Consider the following 19551-nt stretch of genomic DNA (forward strand, 5'->3'; position numbering starts at 1 on the left):
CTCAGTTAATATTAGTTATTCTTATTTATTATTAAAAAGTTAGAATTGATGTACATAAACTCATTGCCTTTTGGGTGAACGAGCCTGTGTCCCAAGGTCAAGGCTCATCTACTACCTGAAGCATTATTCTTGCCCCTGGTTTCCATGGAGACTTCTTTTTGGAGCTTGCCAATCCTGAGAAATCATGAATTTATTTAATCCCCTAGGAAAGATCTGGAGACTAAGTTCCCCATCCACTATCAGCATAGGTTCCATTCATGTTGATGATTTCAGAATAGCCATCTTAGAAGTTTGGAGGGTCTGAAAGGGTACATATTTTGGATTATCTCATAGTTTGTATAATCTTTCTTTTCCATCATGATTTTATTTACATCTCTCTTTTTTTTAAGTTGTCTTCATTACATTGATAATTGATGAAACATTTATTTGGAATATCTAATCCAGGACAGAAAGAAGGTCCTTTTTTACTGACACGTTGTGAATCATTAGAGATATAGGTGGCAAGTGCGTTGATCTTTTGGCTTAGATTAGACAGCTGGTTTTAAGACCTGATTTGGATGCTCATTTGTTCTTTGTACTGAGACAAGTCACCTGAATTTTGTAAGGTTCGATCTTCTCATCTTGAAAAACAGATATAATGCCGCCTGTCCTCCTAGTTTCACAGGATCTTAAGAGAGAAAAAAACATTTTGGAAGTTTCAAAGCACCATGCAAATGAAATGATTTCTTTTATGCTCTGGCAATAGTTCTCTCCATCCCTTCCAGTCAGCCTTTTTTTTTTTTTTTAATCTTCTATTTTGAGCAAATTTAGGTTCACAGCAAAATCGAGCAGAAGTACAGAGAAATCCCATACACCCTGGTCCCCACATACACAGCCCTCCCCACTGTTGATACCCCAACCAGAGTGGGACCTTTCTTACAGTTAGCCTCTTTTGAGACACCGTTACCTCCAAAGTTCCCCAGTGGTTTCTTCCTTTACCATCTAAGCAATACCCAGGTGATTCTACTGCTTCAGAAAATGCAGTTCAGTTCAGTTCAGTTGCTCAGTCGTGTCCAACTCTTTGTGACCCCATGGACTGCAGCACCAGAGTTTACCCAAACTCATGTCCATTGAGTCGGTGATGCCATCCAACCATCTTATCCTCTGTCGTCCCCTTCTTCTCCTGCCCTCAATCTTGCCCAGCATCAGGGTCTTTTCAAATGAGTCAGTTCTTTGCGTCAGGTGGCCAAAGTATTGGAGTTTCAACTTCAGCATCAGTCCTTCCAATGAACACCCAGGACTGGTCTCCTTTAGGATGGGCTGGTTGGATTTCCTTGCAGTCCAAGGGACTCTCAAGGGTCTTCTCTAACACCACAGTTCAAAAGCATCAATTTTTCGGCGTTCAGCTTTCTTTATAGTCCAACTCTCACATCCATACATGATTACTGGAAAAACCATAGCCTTGACTAGACGAACGTTTGTTGGCAAAGTAATGTCTCTGCTTTTGAATATGCTATCCAGGTTGGTCGTTAACTTTCCATCCAAGGAGTAAGCATCTTTTAATTTCATGGCTGCAGTCACCATCTGCAGTGATTTTGGAGCCCCCCAAAAATAAAGTCTGACACTGTTTGCACTGTTTCCCCATCTATTTGCCATGAAGTGATGGGACTGGATGCCATGATCTTCGTTTTCTGAATGTTGAGCTTTAAGCCAACTTTTTCACTCTCCTCTTTCACCTTCTTCAAGAGGCTCTTTAGTCCTTCTTCACTTCCTGCCATAACGGTGGTGTTATCTGCATATCTGAGGTTATTGATATTTCTGCTGGCAATCTTGATTCCAGCTTGTGCTTCCTCCAGCCCCGCATTTCTCATGATGTACTCTGCAGTAAGTCCCCCACATAAGAACAAGTTCCATGCCAAGAGTGCGTTCATAAGTCCAGTTTTCGTTCATAAGTCCAACAAGTTAGCCTAGCTACCCAACTAACACAATCACCTGTATACCACTGCTTTTGCATTTGCTTCTGGACATCCTAGGCCTGACATAAAGATCCTGTACACTGTGCTCTATATGGTCCTGTACAATGAAGTGCACAAAAGCACAGCCTCCTGTAGAGGTTGCACGTACATGACAGTATGCACTAGATATGTGAACTGACTTATGTGATTAGACATTTGAATGTGTGCTTGCATCTTTGAAAGTTTGCATCTTAAAGCTTTGTATGTAGGGGATTTGCTGTATATAGAAATCACTGGAGATTGAAGTGAATGGAAAGCACACTTTTCCATCCTGCTTAGATTAGCAGGAGGACTTCGGGAGTCCATTTACTTGATGCTAGGGAGGCACCGTGACACAGAGCCTCTGTTATCCATAAAGTCCACTGTGCTCCTGGGAAAAAGGAGTTGATCTGGTCACCATCCTACACTTAATGCAGTACATTGTGCATTAAAGACTTCAACCCTTCAACCTTCTCTTGTTTGGGTCCGTAATCTCAGGCCTTTCAGAGCTTTTCCCGTTACTTTGCCTTGTCCTCCCTGGGTGGACATTTTCTTTAAGCTGTGGAATCTAAAATTTCACACAGGATTTTGGTAAGGGCTGCTGCTGCTGCTACTGCTGCTGCTAAGTCGCTTCAGTCGTGTCCGACTCTCTGCGACCCCATAGAGAGATGTACAAAGTATAATGGGAATTTTGCAGTATGGTTTTCATGTTTTCAAAAAAATCAGTGGGTAAAGACAGCAAAGGAATTGTGGGGGAAGGAGGATTCTAGCTCCTTATTTCCCACCTTAGCCTGTTCTCCTGGAGTTCATACTTGTTGTGTGCCGGGCCATGTACAAGGAACTGGAAACAGCATCAGTGGAACAGTATCCAAGGCGTGGGCAGGCAGAGCAGAGGTCTGCGCTGGAGTTGAAGAGAATTTCATCACTGACATTGTTCAGCCTTGCCAGTGCATGGTAAAAACACAAACAGATCCACTGAGTTGGTTTTATTGTTTAAACTCTCTGTAAAGAGTTCACTCCCTTATTGTCTACCCCCATCCTTACCATACCTTTTTTAATACCTCTGGATAGTGGCAAAAGCAAGATAGAATTCCTTTCATCCTGGTGCTTTTAGTCTGGACAGCCTCTTCCTTCTTTCTGAGGCCTTTGTAACCAGACAATTTCCTGAAAGCTTGGTGTTTCTGTCTCTGTAAGCTTAAGTGAATAATCACAGAGAAGGAATTGCAAATATTAGCCAAGTGCCTGTCTTCTTTCCCTTTATGCCTGTTGGCCACAGTGATGATTTTACGTTGAGTAACAGCATTGGGAAAGATTAGGGGGAAATTAGATTTGGTTTCATCCAAGCAGATTTATAATTTTGAAATTACAATAGTAACAAAATAATAAGACATTTATTCTAGATGCCAGATGCCTAGGTACTACTTCCTAGGAAATTAACTAAGTCAGAAGGGGTAAGTAACAATATTCTGGTTTTGAAATAATTCTATTATTCATTTTATGATTCATGTCTGAGCTCAATAATGTTGTAAAAATGTATCACTTCAGTATTTCTCAGGAAAATCCAGGTTAGCTTAATAGCGAATTTTTTAAATTTTTCCTGTTTCTTCCCTTCTCTTTGTTTTTCTTTCTTCTTTCTTTCTTTTTTTTTTTTTGAGAAAGTACAATCATGGATGTAGTTTTTCACGATATATTTATTGAGTGCCTAATATTTGCCTGGCACAGTCCACATCATGCCAAGACAACCAGCTAAAAATGAAATAATCCATTTGAATAAACCTGGAACTTCGAGAGATTAAGTAATTTGTCCAAGTTTACCCAGGAAGTTTATGATGAAGCTCTATCTAGAGAAGAATTTCTTTGAAAATTGCATTTTCATTTTCTTTGATTAGTTAAAAGAGATATTCCAAAAATGAAAAGACAAATTAGAGTTTTTTTTAAAAGAACCTTTAGCAGCAAGAAAGCCAGCCACCACGAGACTGATCTATGAAAGTCTTTGGTGGCCAACGAATCCATCGTGCAGTCATTGACAAGACTGAACCATGAATTGCAAGAAAGCAGCAGTTTTGTGTGAACTCTTTTGGGCTCTCCACTGCAGTAAATCTCTGTGGCCACTTCCAATTACTTTATGGGTTTCTTTCCTCTTTTTCTCTCTAGTCCCAAAAGTCATTTAAAAGTCAACAAGTATTAAACGTTAAGTATATTAAGTGCCAACTGATTTCCCTCAAATCCAAGCTAAGTACCATGAGGGGTTCAAAGTAGCAGTTTATAATCCTGCAGTATGCTAACCTCAAATGAGATGGCTAACCTGCAGGGGTGTGTGTATATGTGTATCTTATATGTGTGTGTGGTGGGTGAGAGGAGATGTACTAAATTCAATCAACCACAGCCTTGCTTGAACAGTAGCCCAGATTGTGTCTACACTGTGGGCATGATCTATGTGTCTTGGACCAGTTCTAGGTCTGGCTCTGATGTCAGCCAGATGCGTGTCTCTATAATTCCACCCGGGCCAAGCCTCTTATGGGAAGGAGTAAGGACGTGCTACTGATGAAAAGGAAGAGAGCATGAGCTAACTGTTACATGATTTCGTGCTAAATTGAACTCTGCTGCTGCTAAGTTGCTTCAGTCGTGTCCGAAAATTGAACTCTGGACTCCCTAAACCAAATGAGAGAGCATCATAACTCGAGAAAGGTTTAGCATAGGTTTATTGCATCTTGGGAGATAGAACATTGGCTGCTGTCAGAAAGAGGGACTGTTACAAGATAAACTGGTCAGAAGAGCAGAGATGGCTTAACAGATCCTGACTGCAAAGAAGGGACAGTTAGGAAACGAGGTGTCAGAACTGCGCTTCCTCATTTGACTGGTGGCGTTCCATTAAATGCTTTCTTAAAAATCACCAGATGATGCTTTTTAATCAATTCAATTGGTTTGTAGAGTTTGGAGACCTGTTACTGTATAGCTTTTGGGAAAGCTGTCCCACATTCTTAAAATACCTATCTAACACTCCGAGAAAAATCACTCACTCATGCTGCTGTCACAGATAAGTGACTAAAACCATACGAATTACCATCAAGGCAAGCAATAGAGGTTTGAAGCAGGATCACTGGTTTTGTCTGTTGCAATTCCGTGGCAGTCTGCCAAGATATTTTTAACAAGGAACTCTAGGATTTGCCAGAACTGAAAAACGCCTGGGCTGATTCGATCATTTCACAGAGATGATAAATAGCCACAGAAACAGCAGGGAACACATTTAAAGGAATGAGCAGGAGAGAGAATAATGCCTCCAGGCTCGGGGGTGGGGGGGCCAGGTCCAGGTTGCTGACGCGCTAACAGGCTGGATGGCTCTCACACCACCTGCAGCAGTCCCGTGTGAGAGTTGTGACCCTAGGAATGACCTGATGCCCCGCAGCTGAAGCAACTTGTATCCCCACTGGGACTGTCTCTGGTGTGGTGCGCCTGGAACGCTGTCACAGTGCCCAGATCCATAAGCATGTAAGCTCCACATGTAAATATCACGCATGGAGTCTTGTGCTCTCTGATGCTTTAAATGAATGGGTTCTGGTTGGTAGACAGTCTCACATGCTAAGTCTTCATGATCCTTGTGGAGTGTTCTAAATAAACCATGTTGAAGTACATTCTCTTCAGAAATTGCAAGTTTGGGGGCATCCCTGGTGGCTCAGTGGTAAAGAACCTTCTTGTCAATGCAGGAGACACAGGTTTGAATCCTGGTCTGGGAAGACCCCACATGCCACAAAGCAACTAAATCAGTGTGCCACAACTCCTGAGCCTGTACTGGGGAGCTTGTGCGCCATAACGACTAACCCCGAGTGCCACAACTGCTGAAGCCCTTTGCCCCGTAGCCCGTGCTCTGCAACGGGAGGAGCCGTTGCAGTGAGAAGCCCATGCACTGCAGAGAGTAGCCCCTGCCTGCCTCAGTTAGAGAAAAACCCCCACAGCGATGAAGGCCAGCAAAACCCAAATAAGTAAATAAGATAAAATTGCGTTTTCAAAAAAGAAATTGAGTTTGTTTTGGAAGATAGTTTCTTAAAGCCTTTGGATATGTGAAACAACGTTCAAGGTCAGGTTTAATGGACGAGCATTCACTAGCGTAGAACCTTCACCATCGGAACATAGGCTCCTGTGTCTGGAGGTCAGGCCCTTGGTATTGAGCTTTACCTACATTTCCTCATTGACTTTTTTCCAATACCCTGCTAAGGTACATGGTATTATTAGGTATGTTTTGCAGACAAGATGAGATCAGAAAATTTGAGCTGAGGAATGTTGGCTTGCCCAAGGTCACACAGCCAAGGAAGTGGCTGAGCCCTGATTCAAGCTCTGGTCACCTGACCCTCTGCTCCAAAAGCCCCCGCGAGCATTGGCTCAACCAGGGAAGGGGCCCACAAAGAGGAACCCCCTGCAAAAGCTTAACCAAAAGATGTATGGGGTACTAGAAAAAGAAAGTGTTCAGATTTTTATGGAGGAACATAAAAGATTTAAACAAATAGAGACATACTGTGTCTGAATGAAAGACTCAACATTAAAAAAATCTACATTTAGATTCAACTTAGTGTCTTAAAGAGCCCAATGGGCATTTCATCTGGAAGGATACTTGGGCACAAATAGCCAGGGTAATTCTAAAAGAAGAAAAAAGACTAATCCTGTATAGGTGGGTGGATTTGCAGGGAAAATGTCCAATAGTTAAAACTGTGTACACTCAGAGCTAAATAAGAAGTTTTAGTGGAATAGAGTATTCAAAACAGCCTCAAGTATATGTAAACATTTAATATACTCTAAAAGTAGTGAATCATAGCAAGTGAGTATTCAATAACTAGTCTAAAGACAACTGACTAACATTTGGAGGGAAATTTTAGAACTCACACTTTAGATTAAAATAGACTTCAGATAAGTTTAAATGTAAAAAGAAAGGAAAAATTCAGAAAAATTATAGATAAATATTATTATAATTGTTAAGTGAGGACTGGCTGAAAAGTCAGAAACTGTACCAGAAAGGAATAGACTTAACTACATTAAAAAAAAAAAAAAGAATAAATGTGTCAAAATTGCAAAAACAGAATTTAACATACTTAAAATTTCCCAGCTCTTTGAATGATATTACTTTAAGATAAACAGATATTCTCAATTCTCTTTGTTTCTGTAGCCAGTCTTTTTAAAAATCATAAAGATTACTTTTTGAAAAATTTTAAAAAAGCACAATAAATAAAAGTAGGAGGAAAAAGACAAACTAGGAAAAAGCATGTACAGTATGTGTGAGGAAGAAAAATGACTGCTATTGCTAATACATAAATCAATAAGAAGGCAATTGTCCCATATGAGCAAAGAATGGTAATAAGCAATTTGGCAGAAGAAGAAGTTAAAATTACCAACAGAACCTTGAAAAAATCTTTAGTCTTCCTAGTAACACAAAAAAGTAACACAGGAGGACATTAAGGTAAATATTATATTATTTTCACCCATTAAGTTTACAAAACTGAAAATAATAATATTAAAGAGAATGTTGGGGAAAGGATATTTCCCTAAAGGAAAGTGTCAGGAGAAGGTAAATTTTTAGGGAAGGGGGTTGACAGTGGATTGGTTAAGCTTTAAAACTGCATATATTTTAACCTAGAAATTCCTCTTAGATGTTTATACAAGGCTAACAACTGGAAGCATGCAAAGATGTAGCAATTTTTATAATAAATGAAAACTAAAAATTGGAAATAGTTTAAATGTTTAACAATAAGGATATGCCTAATTTTTTTTTTAATCTAGTGTGCTCTGTAGTCACGAAAAGATATGGTATATTTATTAGCCAGGAAAGAGGTCTATAGATGAATGAGAGTGAAAAAAGCAGATTATGTTTCAATATGCATAATATTCCATTTTTGTATAAGAATATGTATATCATTATCACAGAAAAAAATTTTGAAAAGTAAACACCAAAATATTAATTGTAGTGAGATTGTTAGTACTTTTATATTGTTTATTTGTATCTTCTATTTTCAACAATGAATATGGATTGGTTTTATAGTAATGTATTAGTTATAAAAATATGGTTAATTTAAAAAATCACTTTTCTTGTAACTGCTGGACACAGATCAATCTTGTGGACAAAAGAGGGATTGTGTCCCTTGCTATATAGCCTTGTGTTTTGGTCTGCTTAGAGTAGCTGAAATGTCAAGATAAGGCACAAAAGAAAAACATGCAATCCAGAGACTTATGCTCTGTAGAGATGAACTCCTGCATCATAGAAATATTATCTTGCTACCACCCAATTTCCAAGAAATGAGGTCTCCTTGCCTAGTTTAAGATGTGTGCAGGGTGACTTGTGAAATGGGTGTTACGTCTGCTCTTCAGATAAAGAATGTCTTCATTTTCAATCAGGTTTCCATGAAATAAGTCTTTCTACAGAAGTTGTCCTTTTCTCCACATCCACCTTCCCCCTTCTTTCCCATCGATCAGCCCTCCTGGTCACAAGCTTCTTCCCTGCCTTCACTACACAGACGCAGACACAAGTAGACATGTCTTCCCTTCCCTTTCTTGGTTAGATCTGTGTATCCATCTGTCTGTCTGTCATCTAACAAGTTGCCCCTTGTTAGATGGGGCACTTCCACTGACCTTTTGGAAACACCTGGTGAGCACTGAACAGGTGAGCATTGAAGTAGGAGTCTGGGGAGCCCGATCATTCGCAGCCTCCCACACCTCTGAGCAAAGGTGACACGGGCTCTTGATGGTCACCGTTCAGACACAGGTCACTTCAAGTAGAGACGTGCTAGAATTTGGTTGAAGGGACACAAAAGTTAGAAAAAGAAGGGGGTGAGGAGGTCGAATGGTCTGCTTTCCAGGAGACTTGGGTGGAAGCATGGTCTCACTGGGAAAGAGCTGCAGAGCCAGACATGTGGCCAAGGTAGCCACGTTAGAATCACAGGCAGAAATGCACCTGCCGGTACGGCCATGTGCAGATACCACGTCCGTCGCTCACGCCTGCTCACACCCAAGACGCCTGGTGATTGAATTCTAAATGGCACCGAGAAGGCCCCTCCAGATCCTCTGTGGATGTGAGCAAAACGGGCTTTTGAAACCATGCCAGGACCACAAGCTCTGAGAGAAAATAACACATGGAAATTTTTTTTTGTAAAGGAAGAAAAAGGCAGTTTGGCATCTATTCATAGAAATGGGATTAGATTTAATTAAAGGGGGAACCCCAGCTCCATCTGGTTCTCTCTGTGTCAGCCCTGGGGAGGGATATTACTGCAAGAGCTAGGGATTATGTCTTGGCTTTTCTAGATTTCCTCCTCAGGGTTCAAATATAAAATCCAAACCAATCTTTGTTTGGGAAATTGTAATCTGGACACCGTTGGCTCCCTGACTGTTTATATTCTCTTGAGTCACCTCCATAGCTGAGTGACCAGCTCTCAGGAACTTCTTGGAAATATACTGTTGTTCTCTTTTTCACAGTGACAATGAATCCTGAAACTGAATGGTGCTAATGCTTTCCAAGAGAAGCAGCCCCGGAGGAAGCCCGCTGGGCCTGCCAACAGAGGATGAAGAGGATCCGAATTTAATTAACTTCAAATCAATGTAAACACAAGAACCTTTTGCTGTTGCTTCCAACGCCCACTCTTCCATCGCCCAGTGCATCACCTTTACTTGGAAGAATGCTTGATTGAGAAGTGCTGGGCAAAGGCCTGGGTGCCATCCATCGCTGAGGGTGGGGGAGCCACGAGGTGCAGTCAGCGCTCATCACGGGGTGTTCCCTCCGCTCAGCCGACCTCTAGGGACTGGACTACCACTCTGGCTATGCTGAGTCCCTGTTACCTTTCTGCTTCATTCCTTGAGTACAAAACTGGAAACTCTTATCTGTGGTTTCCTTCTGGGTCACTTTATGACCTAAATAGCTGGATAATTTCTTCTGATTAGTCAAGTCCTTTGATAGGTCAGTCACGTTCAGCAGGAACTTTGCTCAAGGTGAGTTATGTCATGGAAAAGACAGCAAACAAAGCAAGTGTTTCAATGTGTACACCATCCCAGGGGGGTGGTAAGCTTGTTCCTGCCTGCCGTGAGACGCAGCGTGAGATACACAGTCAAAGGGATGCTGTTTGGTGATGTGTGGACTGTAAGTTGGCCAGGTGACAGAGAAATGGGAATTTTCCATGAAAGAGCGACTGTTTTCCTTCTCAGCTAAAATCAGCTGCTTGTTTCCACTTCCCCATGGCTCTTCCTTGTCCTCGCCACACCTCCCTGGCGAGTGGTGTGTGGGTAGATGGGAGCAGCTGGGCCTCTTCCGTCACCTTCTGTGTCCCGGAGATCTTTAAGGTCATCTGGAACAAGCAGAACGGCATCAGGCTCTCTCTGTGCGGGTGGCGGGGACCTCTCCTCGCACTCAGGACCTCTCCTGCACCCGGGACAGGTCTGGTGTGCTCAACGCCACTCCCCAGGAGGCCAACACCCGTCCATCAGAGATGACATTCTACATGATACTTGTTGACATCCTCCTGCTAGAAGTGACGGCGCAAAATCAGAGGGGCCTATTTATCACTCCCACTCACGTAAAATCAATCTCCATTTAATCCTTAATTTTCCAGTTCTGACCTTTAAAGCAATCGAGCAAATTAGGACTCCTCAGCTCTTCCACAGCACCCAATATTTTATTCCAGGAAAGAAACAAAGAATGAAAACGGTCTTTTACTCCCCACCCATAAACTGAGGCGGGGGCGGGGTGGGCTGGCTGAGGGTCACCAAATATTTGCTGCTGAATTTGGGGTCTTGTGTTTGAAAGGCTGCCGTAATGCATGAAACAAACTGCCCTCACCCGTTTCAGAATCCCTTACCTTCTGAACTCTGCCCACAATTTTAAAGGCAGAATTCCAGGCTAAGGAGATCTTTCTGCTCCACTGAAAAATAGAACTATCTGGCTGTGTTTAACCACTGCTCTTACGCCACCCCGGGACTGTGCAGAGCTTTGGCAAAAAAACAGTCTTCATGGTACAGAACCACAACAGATATGTCTGTTGTATTCTTTTTAGCACATCCGAATACGGCATTTTTGTTTTGCATATTTTCTAAAGTCTTTTTCTGATGTGAACCATTTTTCAAAGTCTTTAGTGAATTTGTTACAACATTGCTTCTGTTTTATGCTTTTGGTTGGGGGGCCTGGTTGGCCAAGAGGCATGTGAAATCTTAGTTCCCAACCAGGGATCAAACCTGCAACCCCTGCGTTGGAAGGCAAAGTCTTAACCACTGGACTGCCAGGGAAGTCCCCTGTTTTGCATATTCATTTTCAACTTGTCGTCCACAGTGACTCTCAGATATTTATGCCAGAATTGCCATTTTACCAAATCGTCATTTCGGCCTGTTTCATTTCTTTGTTTCTCATCAACATGTTGACTCTCTGAAGAGTCTCTTCTCTCTCTAGCTAGCTGTGTAAGATTTTTGCTGAACACTTAGGTAGGCAAACATCACCCAACCCTATCAAATAATGGATGTTGGCAGTTCAGAGAAGGACAGGGGTTCTTGGAATCTCACTTGAAGCAGTATTTCATAATATGGTAAAAATATTCTTATTCAGTGTGTGAAATTACTTCAAATTCCAGAAGAAGCCAGCTTCAGCAATATGTCATTGAATTTATATCTGAAAAATGTACTAACCCCTCTAATTGCACAATGTGCAAAGCACTTTAAAAAATACAGTTTATTCTGGCAAGATATATGACGTCAGTATGGGTCAGAACAGCCCAGGGTCGCTTCTAGTGCTCTGTATATTTTATTTACTATCCAATCAAAAGGCATAGGTTATGGTCCTTCTGAGAACTGTTTTTTAACCCAAACTAAATTTTTATGTTTTAGATTATTGTTAGTAAAAATCTTAATAATTTGCCCTAATTAGGTGGCCAGTTAGAGCATAATGTGGCTTTAGAATATTTTCAAGATGTTTACATGTTATTGCAGTTTTGAACATGTTAAGCAAGTTAGGTTAACAGCAGCCTCGTTGAACTCCTCAGGAAACTTGTGGTAATAAACGTATGAAAACCTCAGTCTGAACTCAGTGGCGTGACTCCTTTCTCTGGGAAGGCCATTGCTACCCACACTGAGCACACAGCTCACGTCAGTCTTGACATCCAAGAGGTGATGGGCCCCTCTCATCACCCTCCCAGCTCTGACAATGTAGAGGGGCACTTTAAAAAATACATCTGTCTCGTTGTTTGTTTTGGTTGTTTAAACTCTCAGTTTTCACCATCTCTGGAAGAAGGCCCTTATGTTGAGTAAACATAAAGTGTACACATTAGTTTCAACTCTATCAGAATTGTACAAATTCTGAATATAGTAGAGTGAGAAGATGTAGCTTCACACTGGGAAGATGGCTAAAATCCTCACTGAGAGGAAAACACTGACCTTTCTACTGAAGTACATTTACACATGCTGCTTTTTCACACTCAGGATGAAATCTGGGTTTTAGATCTACAATAAGCAATCCAGAGTAGCTTCATAGACTATATTTCTTCTATCTTCAGTCAGTTCAGTCACTCAGTCGTGTCCAACTCTTTGCGACCCCATGAATCGCAGCATACCAGGCCTCCCTGTCCATCACCAACTCCCAGAGTTCACTCAAACTCACATCCATTGAGTTGGTGATGCCATCCAGCCATCTCATCCTCTGTCATCCCCTTCTCCTCCTGCCCCCAATCCCTCCCAGCATCAGAGTCTTTTCCAATGAGTCAACTCTTTGCATGAGGTGGCCAAAGTACTGGAGTTTCAGCTTTAGCATCATTCCTTCCAAAGAACACCCAGGGCTGATCTCCTTTAGAATGGACTGGTTGGATCTCCTTGCAGTCCAAGGGACTCTCAAGAGTCTTCTCCAACACCACAGTTCAAAAGCATCAATTCTTCGGCGCTCAGCTTTCTTCTATCTTATGATAACCAGAAGATCATGGTATATTAATGTGGCATGGAAGTAATCAAATTGGTTGTTAATAATTACATAACCCTACCAACCAATTGCCTGAATGATTTATTTTTTTGAACAGCTCTTTGACACTGTCTTGTCTGACACCTTAATTTTACTTTCCTCTTAGTCCTTTTGGGGGTGGTTATTTTTAAATATCTGGTGGGAGGTTTCTGGTTTGTTTTGTCTTTTTCTAAATAATATATCATGTTCATGAGATAGCAATACATACAAGTATATAAAATAAACCTTTTTAATCAACTCAATAGATGCTCTAAGCCCTTTTTGAAATTATATTTTAAGAAGTTAAATTCTTAAAGCAAAGTGTTAACAGTCACATGAAGGCTTTAACTCATTGTTCTACAAGATCAGAAATATATGTTGAACTATTTATAACAAGCAAAAGCGGATGGGGCCCCATGCCAATTGGACTCCAGGTGGAGAAGGCTCAGGTAATCATCCTCCTTCGTTCCCATCACATTATTGTCACTGGCCTTTGTTGTCTGCATGCTAAGTTGCTTCAGTCGTGTCCAACTCTTTGCAACCCCATGGACTGTAGCCCACCAGGCTCCTCTGTCCATGGGATTCTCCAGGCAAAAATACTGGAGTGGGTTGCCCTTTCCTACTCCAGAGGATCTTCCTGACCCAAGGATCGAACCCATGTCTCCTGTGTTTCCTGCATCGCAGGCAGATCCTTTACCCGCTGAGCCACGTGGGAAGCCATTATAGGTAAATAACTGGACTTGTTTTTAACAAAAAGCCTATTTACATTTTTTACTTCTTTGGTCTGCATGGACTCAGTTAATAGTCTCTAGATACTGCAAACAGTAAGTGCTGTCTCTTCCAGTGTAAAGACCAGTAGATCAACAGTAGAGATTGATCTCTGTATTCCTCTGACTTAGGTGAAATCCCTGAAATTACAAATAACTAAGGAACGTGGGAGAATTGCTTGTTTAATAAATGTCAGTTTTCAGGAAGAGCAGGAATGATAGTGATTCAACAAGTTAAAAAACAATCTGATAGACTAGCAATATTTACGGAGAAGGCAATGGCAACCCACTCCAGTACTCTTGCCTGGAAAATCCCATGGACAGAGGAGCCTGGTAGGCTGCAGTCCATGGGGTTGCTAAGGGTCGGACATGACTGAAGTGACTTAGCTCTCACTTTTCACTTTCATGCATTGGGGAAGGAAATGGCAACCCACTCCAGTGTTCTTGCCTGGAGAATCCCAGGGACGGGGGAGTCTGGTGGGCTGCAGTCTATAGGGTCGCACAGAGTCAGATATGACTGATGAGACTTAGCAGCAGCAGCAGGAATAATTAATATATGTGTATCCTGCTTTTAAAATTAAAAATGAGATTAATGTAAAAAAAATTCTGTTGGATGCTCTCACAAGCCGTGTAAAGTATTTTCTCAAGAGGTCAATAAGATCATCATATGCCATATTTATCAGTTGGCGTTTGTCCCAGCAATATGTAAGTTCTACCTTGTAAGCCTCATATAAGAAATGGACCCATTACTACTGAACAGAACTGATTTGCAAAGCTATCAAGATTTTACAACTGATTGAGGGTTTCAGGCTTTTTCTCCCACTTTGCATGCTGAGAATATTTTATAATATTTTTTCATTATGGCTTTACAAACATCAGGTATACATAGTTAAATATGTATGTATAGGTTATTCTACCCTCAGCTGCATAGTTTTTGATAAAAATAAGTACATACGTGTGTATAATCCAAATTGCTCATTTAGCAGTGGTATACTGAGAAGTATTTCTAAATTTAATTGAAAAGCACAACAAGATAGAAGGAAAGACTATTTTCTATTTTAATTTATATATAATTAATGTATACCAATATTTAGAATAAACATTTATTTACAATGAGATATTTACTAAAATGTGATGACTAAGTGTAAAGAGGTGAATTATGCCTCTTTCTAAAGGAAAATCCTTTTAACTTCTATGACTATTAAAAAGGATTCTTACCTTCATAATCATATTCTTTTCCTCCATATACATCTTAAAATAAAGGAAGCCATATCAATTCAAAAAGTTCTTATAGACTTGAACCTGTTTTACCTGAAATTGTCTAGACTAAAAATTAATTGGATTCTCTGAGTATCTAAAAGGTATTATCACACACTTTTGTCTTTTTCTTTCTGACAAAATATTTTTAAATTGAAAGTTTATCTATGGGAATGTAATTTTTAAGAGAGTATTTTTAGTAAAAATGGAGAAATTCTAGAGATAAAACCGTCTGTTTTTCCTGATTGCTCACTTTTCTTCATCCCTTTAATTCTAATTGTGACAGAGCGGGGCTGACTGGCAGGTTCATAATGTGTACATAACATGAAGACTTCCTTGAATGAGGGTGCATTCTTGCAGGTCACAAAAACTAGTCAGTATGTTGACAAATGCTGAGCAAAGGTTGCTCCTCATGGTCTCACCCAAAGTAAGACATGGTCAGTTATGACATTGCTGCTAAGTCACTTCAGTCGTGTCCGACTCTGTACGACCCCATAGACGGCAGCCCACCAGGCTCCCCTGTCCCTGGGATTCTCCAGGCAAGAACACTGGAGTGGGTTGCCATTTCCTTCTCCAATACATGAAAGTGAAAAGTGAAAGTGCAGTCGCTCAGTCGTGTCCGACTCGTAGCGACCCCATGGACTGTAGCCAACCAGGCTCCTCCATCCATGGGATTTTCCAGGCAAGAGTACTGGAGTGGGGTGCCATTGCCTCAGCCTCTAAAGTTGGCTGGCATGTGAATTTCCAACCTGCTTTAACCAAAATGACTGAGCAGCTGAAGTGGTGGGACAAATCAGCCTGGAAATGACTTGGCCCCAAAGAGCACACAGTTTCACAGAGTTAGGGAAAGGATGGTAAGAGAGAACATACCAGCTTGACTCTGTACTCCTTCATGTGTGAAGGAAAAAAAAAAGATCTTGTCAAAAATAATTTTATTCATCTGTAGAATTAGAGGCTGGACTTAATTCCTCTCTGATACACAGGTGCCTCAGCTCTGGGATTCTCTTCTTTGCCCTCTGGGCAGGGGTTTTCATGGAGAAAAGAAATACAAGTTTTATTAACAAAAGAGTAAATACTTTATTTAAGGTGATGATACAAGTGCAAAATACAAATTGTTTCTTCTCCAGCCAGCACTGAATGTCGGTGAAGCCAGCTTAGCCGTTTGTTTTGAAACTCTGTGGATCTGTTCAGAAATGTCCCCATCTTGTTCCAAGTGGTGACTGGTAACTTTTCACCAGGTGTGAGTGTACCCACCCCTGCTCCATCCCAGATGGCCCTCCATCCTTCCTGTGTGCTTATAGTGCCCAGCTTCCACCTCAGCGAGCTGGGATAGCTATCCCTGAGGAAGCAGTCACACAGACTTATGTCCAGATTTGTGTTCTGAGCAGGGCTGAAGTGAGCAAGGAGAACTCAGTGGGCTGGGGATGGCGGCGGGGGGAAATGTGAGGGAGTTCTTAGGGAGTTCTCTGGTTAAACAGGAGAAACCAAGATTAGTGGTGAGGATCAAAAGGGCAAGAGAGAAAACCAAAACAACCCAGACAGCAGAAGGGCAGGAGAGGAGTCACAGTCTGGGACACAGATGGGAGGCCGCCGTCAGAAGCGGGCCGGAAAGGGTGGGGTGAGGCGAAGGGTCCGGGTGAGCCCACGGTGACCCCGCAGCTGCCTCTGCTGACCCTGGAAGTGCGGAGCAGTGGCCGGCCTGGCCTGACGCGGGGAGCACTCCCTTCGTCAGAGCTGCCCATCCTTCCTGCTGAGCGTTCCAGAGAGACAGCATCCACAGCGGATCCTGGAAGAGGGCTCGTGTTCCCGCCACGCAGGGCGCAACCCCTGATTTCTGTCAGAGCTGACGGGCCAGCTGAGGGAGAAGGCAGGTCACCTGCTTCTCTGCCCAGATCGAGAGTGGTGACGTGAGGAGTGGACAGGGTAGGGCCCAGAAATAAATGAAGATGCTTCTCCTGGAAAGAAAGAAAGATACTTTTCCTAGTTTCCTTAAATGCTGGTGTGTTTGTTTAAGTGAGACTCTTGGTTCCAGTAAGAAGATGTCCCACTCAGCAAGAAGCAGACGGACTCCAGATCCAAACTGGGGAAAGGCAGGAAGACAGGCCGGTGTTGCTGCGATGAGGCACACCAGCAGGGGGCTCCAGCACGTCCAGGCTTCTAGTTTCCTGTCTTTCCTTCATTCTGAGGCCAACTTTCTCCACAGCTAGTGGCTCCAGGGCTCATCCTTCCATTTTTACCATCAAGTAGAAAGGAGTCTCTTTCCTTGCATCTGATTAAGAAAAGTCCTCTAGAAGGAATTAGACTGGACTGCTGGAGTTTTATGTCTAACCTTGTGAAAATGGGGGTTGGAACTGACTGGGATGGACAATTTTTCTCTTACGGGGCTTGGAGTGTGTGCATGTGTGTACATGTACCGGTTGGTTGGTTGAATGAGTGGATGAGTAGGGGGGTGGTTGACTGGTGACTTGGTTGGTTGGGGAAAAGAGGATGTGGGGGAGGCAGTTTCCAAGGGGAATCCGAGTTGTGTGACCAGACCGGGGCATTCCGGCCCAGCCAAGGACGCGGTTATTCACCCTAGTTGCGTTCCTCTTTCCTGATCCACTTACCCATGCAGAGTCAGAGCTCCAGAACCATCCAGGTTCTCATGGGATTTACTGATGCTTTTCACATTCTTTGGGCATTTAAAATATTTTCTAAATGTTTTGCAGCAAATATCCATTGCCTTTATAATATAAGGTTTTGTTTTTTAAAGAACAGAACGGGTAAGTTTTCAGTAATCAAGGCAGAAATATTAAGAACCAAAATATAGAAAAATCCTAATTTTAGGTTGATGTTCTTGCAGTATGTCTTTTGAAACTTAGTTGTAAAGCTGACAATATATTTAGGTGTACGTGACCAGGACTATTTCTTTTCTAGGTAGGAGAAAGGATACTGAAGAACATACAAACATAAAAAGTAAGAGGCCCTCAAAGCTTTGCTCCATAAGCAGAATATATAGATTTTTCTACATGTAATGCAGGCAGTTTATTTTACCCCTTTCTCTTCAAAGACAATGAGAGAAGCAGGAAATCTGGAAGTCTGTTGTGGATGAAGTCACCGTTTATGACAGGATCAGAGAAGGTTAAAGCAGTTGTCAGGACCCTGATAAACTAAATAAGACAGAACAGAAAATACCTTCTCTCCGCATAATGCATAATATCTAATTACTCAGGTTCTTTTCATTTTCCTGCCCTAAGGATTATTTAACATTAAAGAAGATTTTTGAATAAAGAGCAAAAATATTTTCCATTTAAAATTCTCTTTCTCATGTACTTTTGTCACTGTCCAATTTTCCACAATGAATACATGCAACTTTGACAGAGGAAAAAGCTATTGAAAATAAAGTCCAGTTAAAATCTGCTTTCTAAGAAAGAAGAAGTGAGAAGAGGGCTGGGGTGTACCTCGGTGGGATGTTCATGGGGTGACTCCCTAGAGACAGCCAGCAGGAGTGAGTTTTCCTTAAAAGGGCAGGCACACTTACCAGCTCCTGTTGGAGAGTTTAAAAGGGTCAGTGAGAGGGGAAGCCAGTCAGAAATTTTGGACAGAGAAAATATTGGAAGTCTTCCCTGAAGATGCCACTGGGATTCATTTATTCAGCAAACATGTATTGAGTGTCTATTATGAGAGGGTAGGTAGAGCAGCAAGATGAGGCCCAGAGCCGCTGGAGCCAACTGCCTGGGTTGGAATGCTGGCCGTGTGCCTCTGGGCAGGTCACTTAGCATCCCTGTGCTCCTGTCGCTTCATGAGACTTTGGGAAGACCGCACTAGTTGATCCACATGAGTGCTCTGGACGGCGAATGCCTGCTGCTGAGTGTTAAGAATTGTATATTGCTGGCTGGTACACTTACGGTCTCTGTCCTTAAGGAGGAGGCTGAAACAACACAAACCGGGGGTCTATGAAGCAACATGAAAGACCTGCCAGGTTCATTTTGTCAGGTCACAGAATTGCTGGGAGGCTCCCCAGCTGAATAGCTTGTGCGAAATCGTGCTGCCCAGGGCTCCTGCCCCAGGCACCCTTTTGTAGGTCACTGGGTCACAGAAAGCAGGTCTTATGAAGGGCGTTTCATTCTAAGTCAGCATGACAGGGTGATGATGAAGACTTTTACTGAGCATTTCCTCTGTAACAGGTACTTTTCTAAGTGTTCGTGGGAGTTAACTCCCTCACCTGCTCAGGCAGGTATATTATTACTGCCATTTTACAGACGGCACAGAAAGAGGAGATAACTTGCTCGTGGTCACACAGGTGGTATATGGTAGAGCTGGGATTTGAACCCAGGTCATCCATCTCCAAAATTAGCCTGTATGTCACCATGGTCACCCTGTAGATGTACCGTTTTTATTGACTTCATAGGAATTTTGCAAGTGTGATGCCGGCTGCTATTTGCCCACTTCCTTGAGTTTCATTCATCTGTTCCTTCAGCTGACGTTCACTGAGCTCCTTGCTCTAAGTGGGGCACAGTGTGACCTATTAGGTGCAGAACAGAAGCCAGAATCCTCCCATCAAGCTGTTTCAGGAGATAAGGCTTGTGCCCAAAGGCGGAAAGTGACGCGTTTCTGGTGAGGAGCAGCGGATCAG

The 19551-nt window shown here is 42.2% G+C and overlaps 1 protein-coding gene across 1 annotated transcript in view; it reads left to right on the forward strand.

Moving 5' to 3' along the window:
• Positions 1-12004, forward strand: part of TMEM154 (transmembrane protein 154) — a 51515-nt gene extending 39511 nt beyond the window's left edge. The window contains exon 7 of the mRNA XM_055550307.1: positions 9426-12004. Coding sequence (XP_055406282.1) covers positions 9426-9441 — 16 coding nt within the window. The 3' untranslated portion in view covers positions 9442-12004. The remainder of the gene's footprint in view (positions 1-9425) is intronic.
• The last annotated feature ends 7547 nt before the right edge of the window (positions 12005-19551 follow it).

The sequence above is a fragment of the Bubalus kerabau genome, chromosome 16 (genome assembly GCF_029407905.1).
Source record: "Bubalus kerabau isolate K-KA32 ecotype Philippines breed swamp buffalo chromosome 16, PCC_UOA_SB_1v2, whole genome shotgun sequence".
Classification (NCBI taxonomy): domain Eukaryota; kingdom Metazoa; phylum Chordata; class Mammalia; order Artiodactyla; family Bovidae; genus Bubalus; species Bubalus kerabau.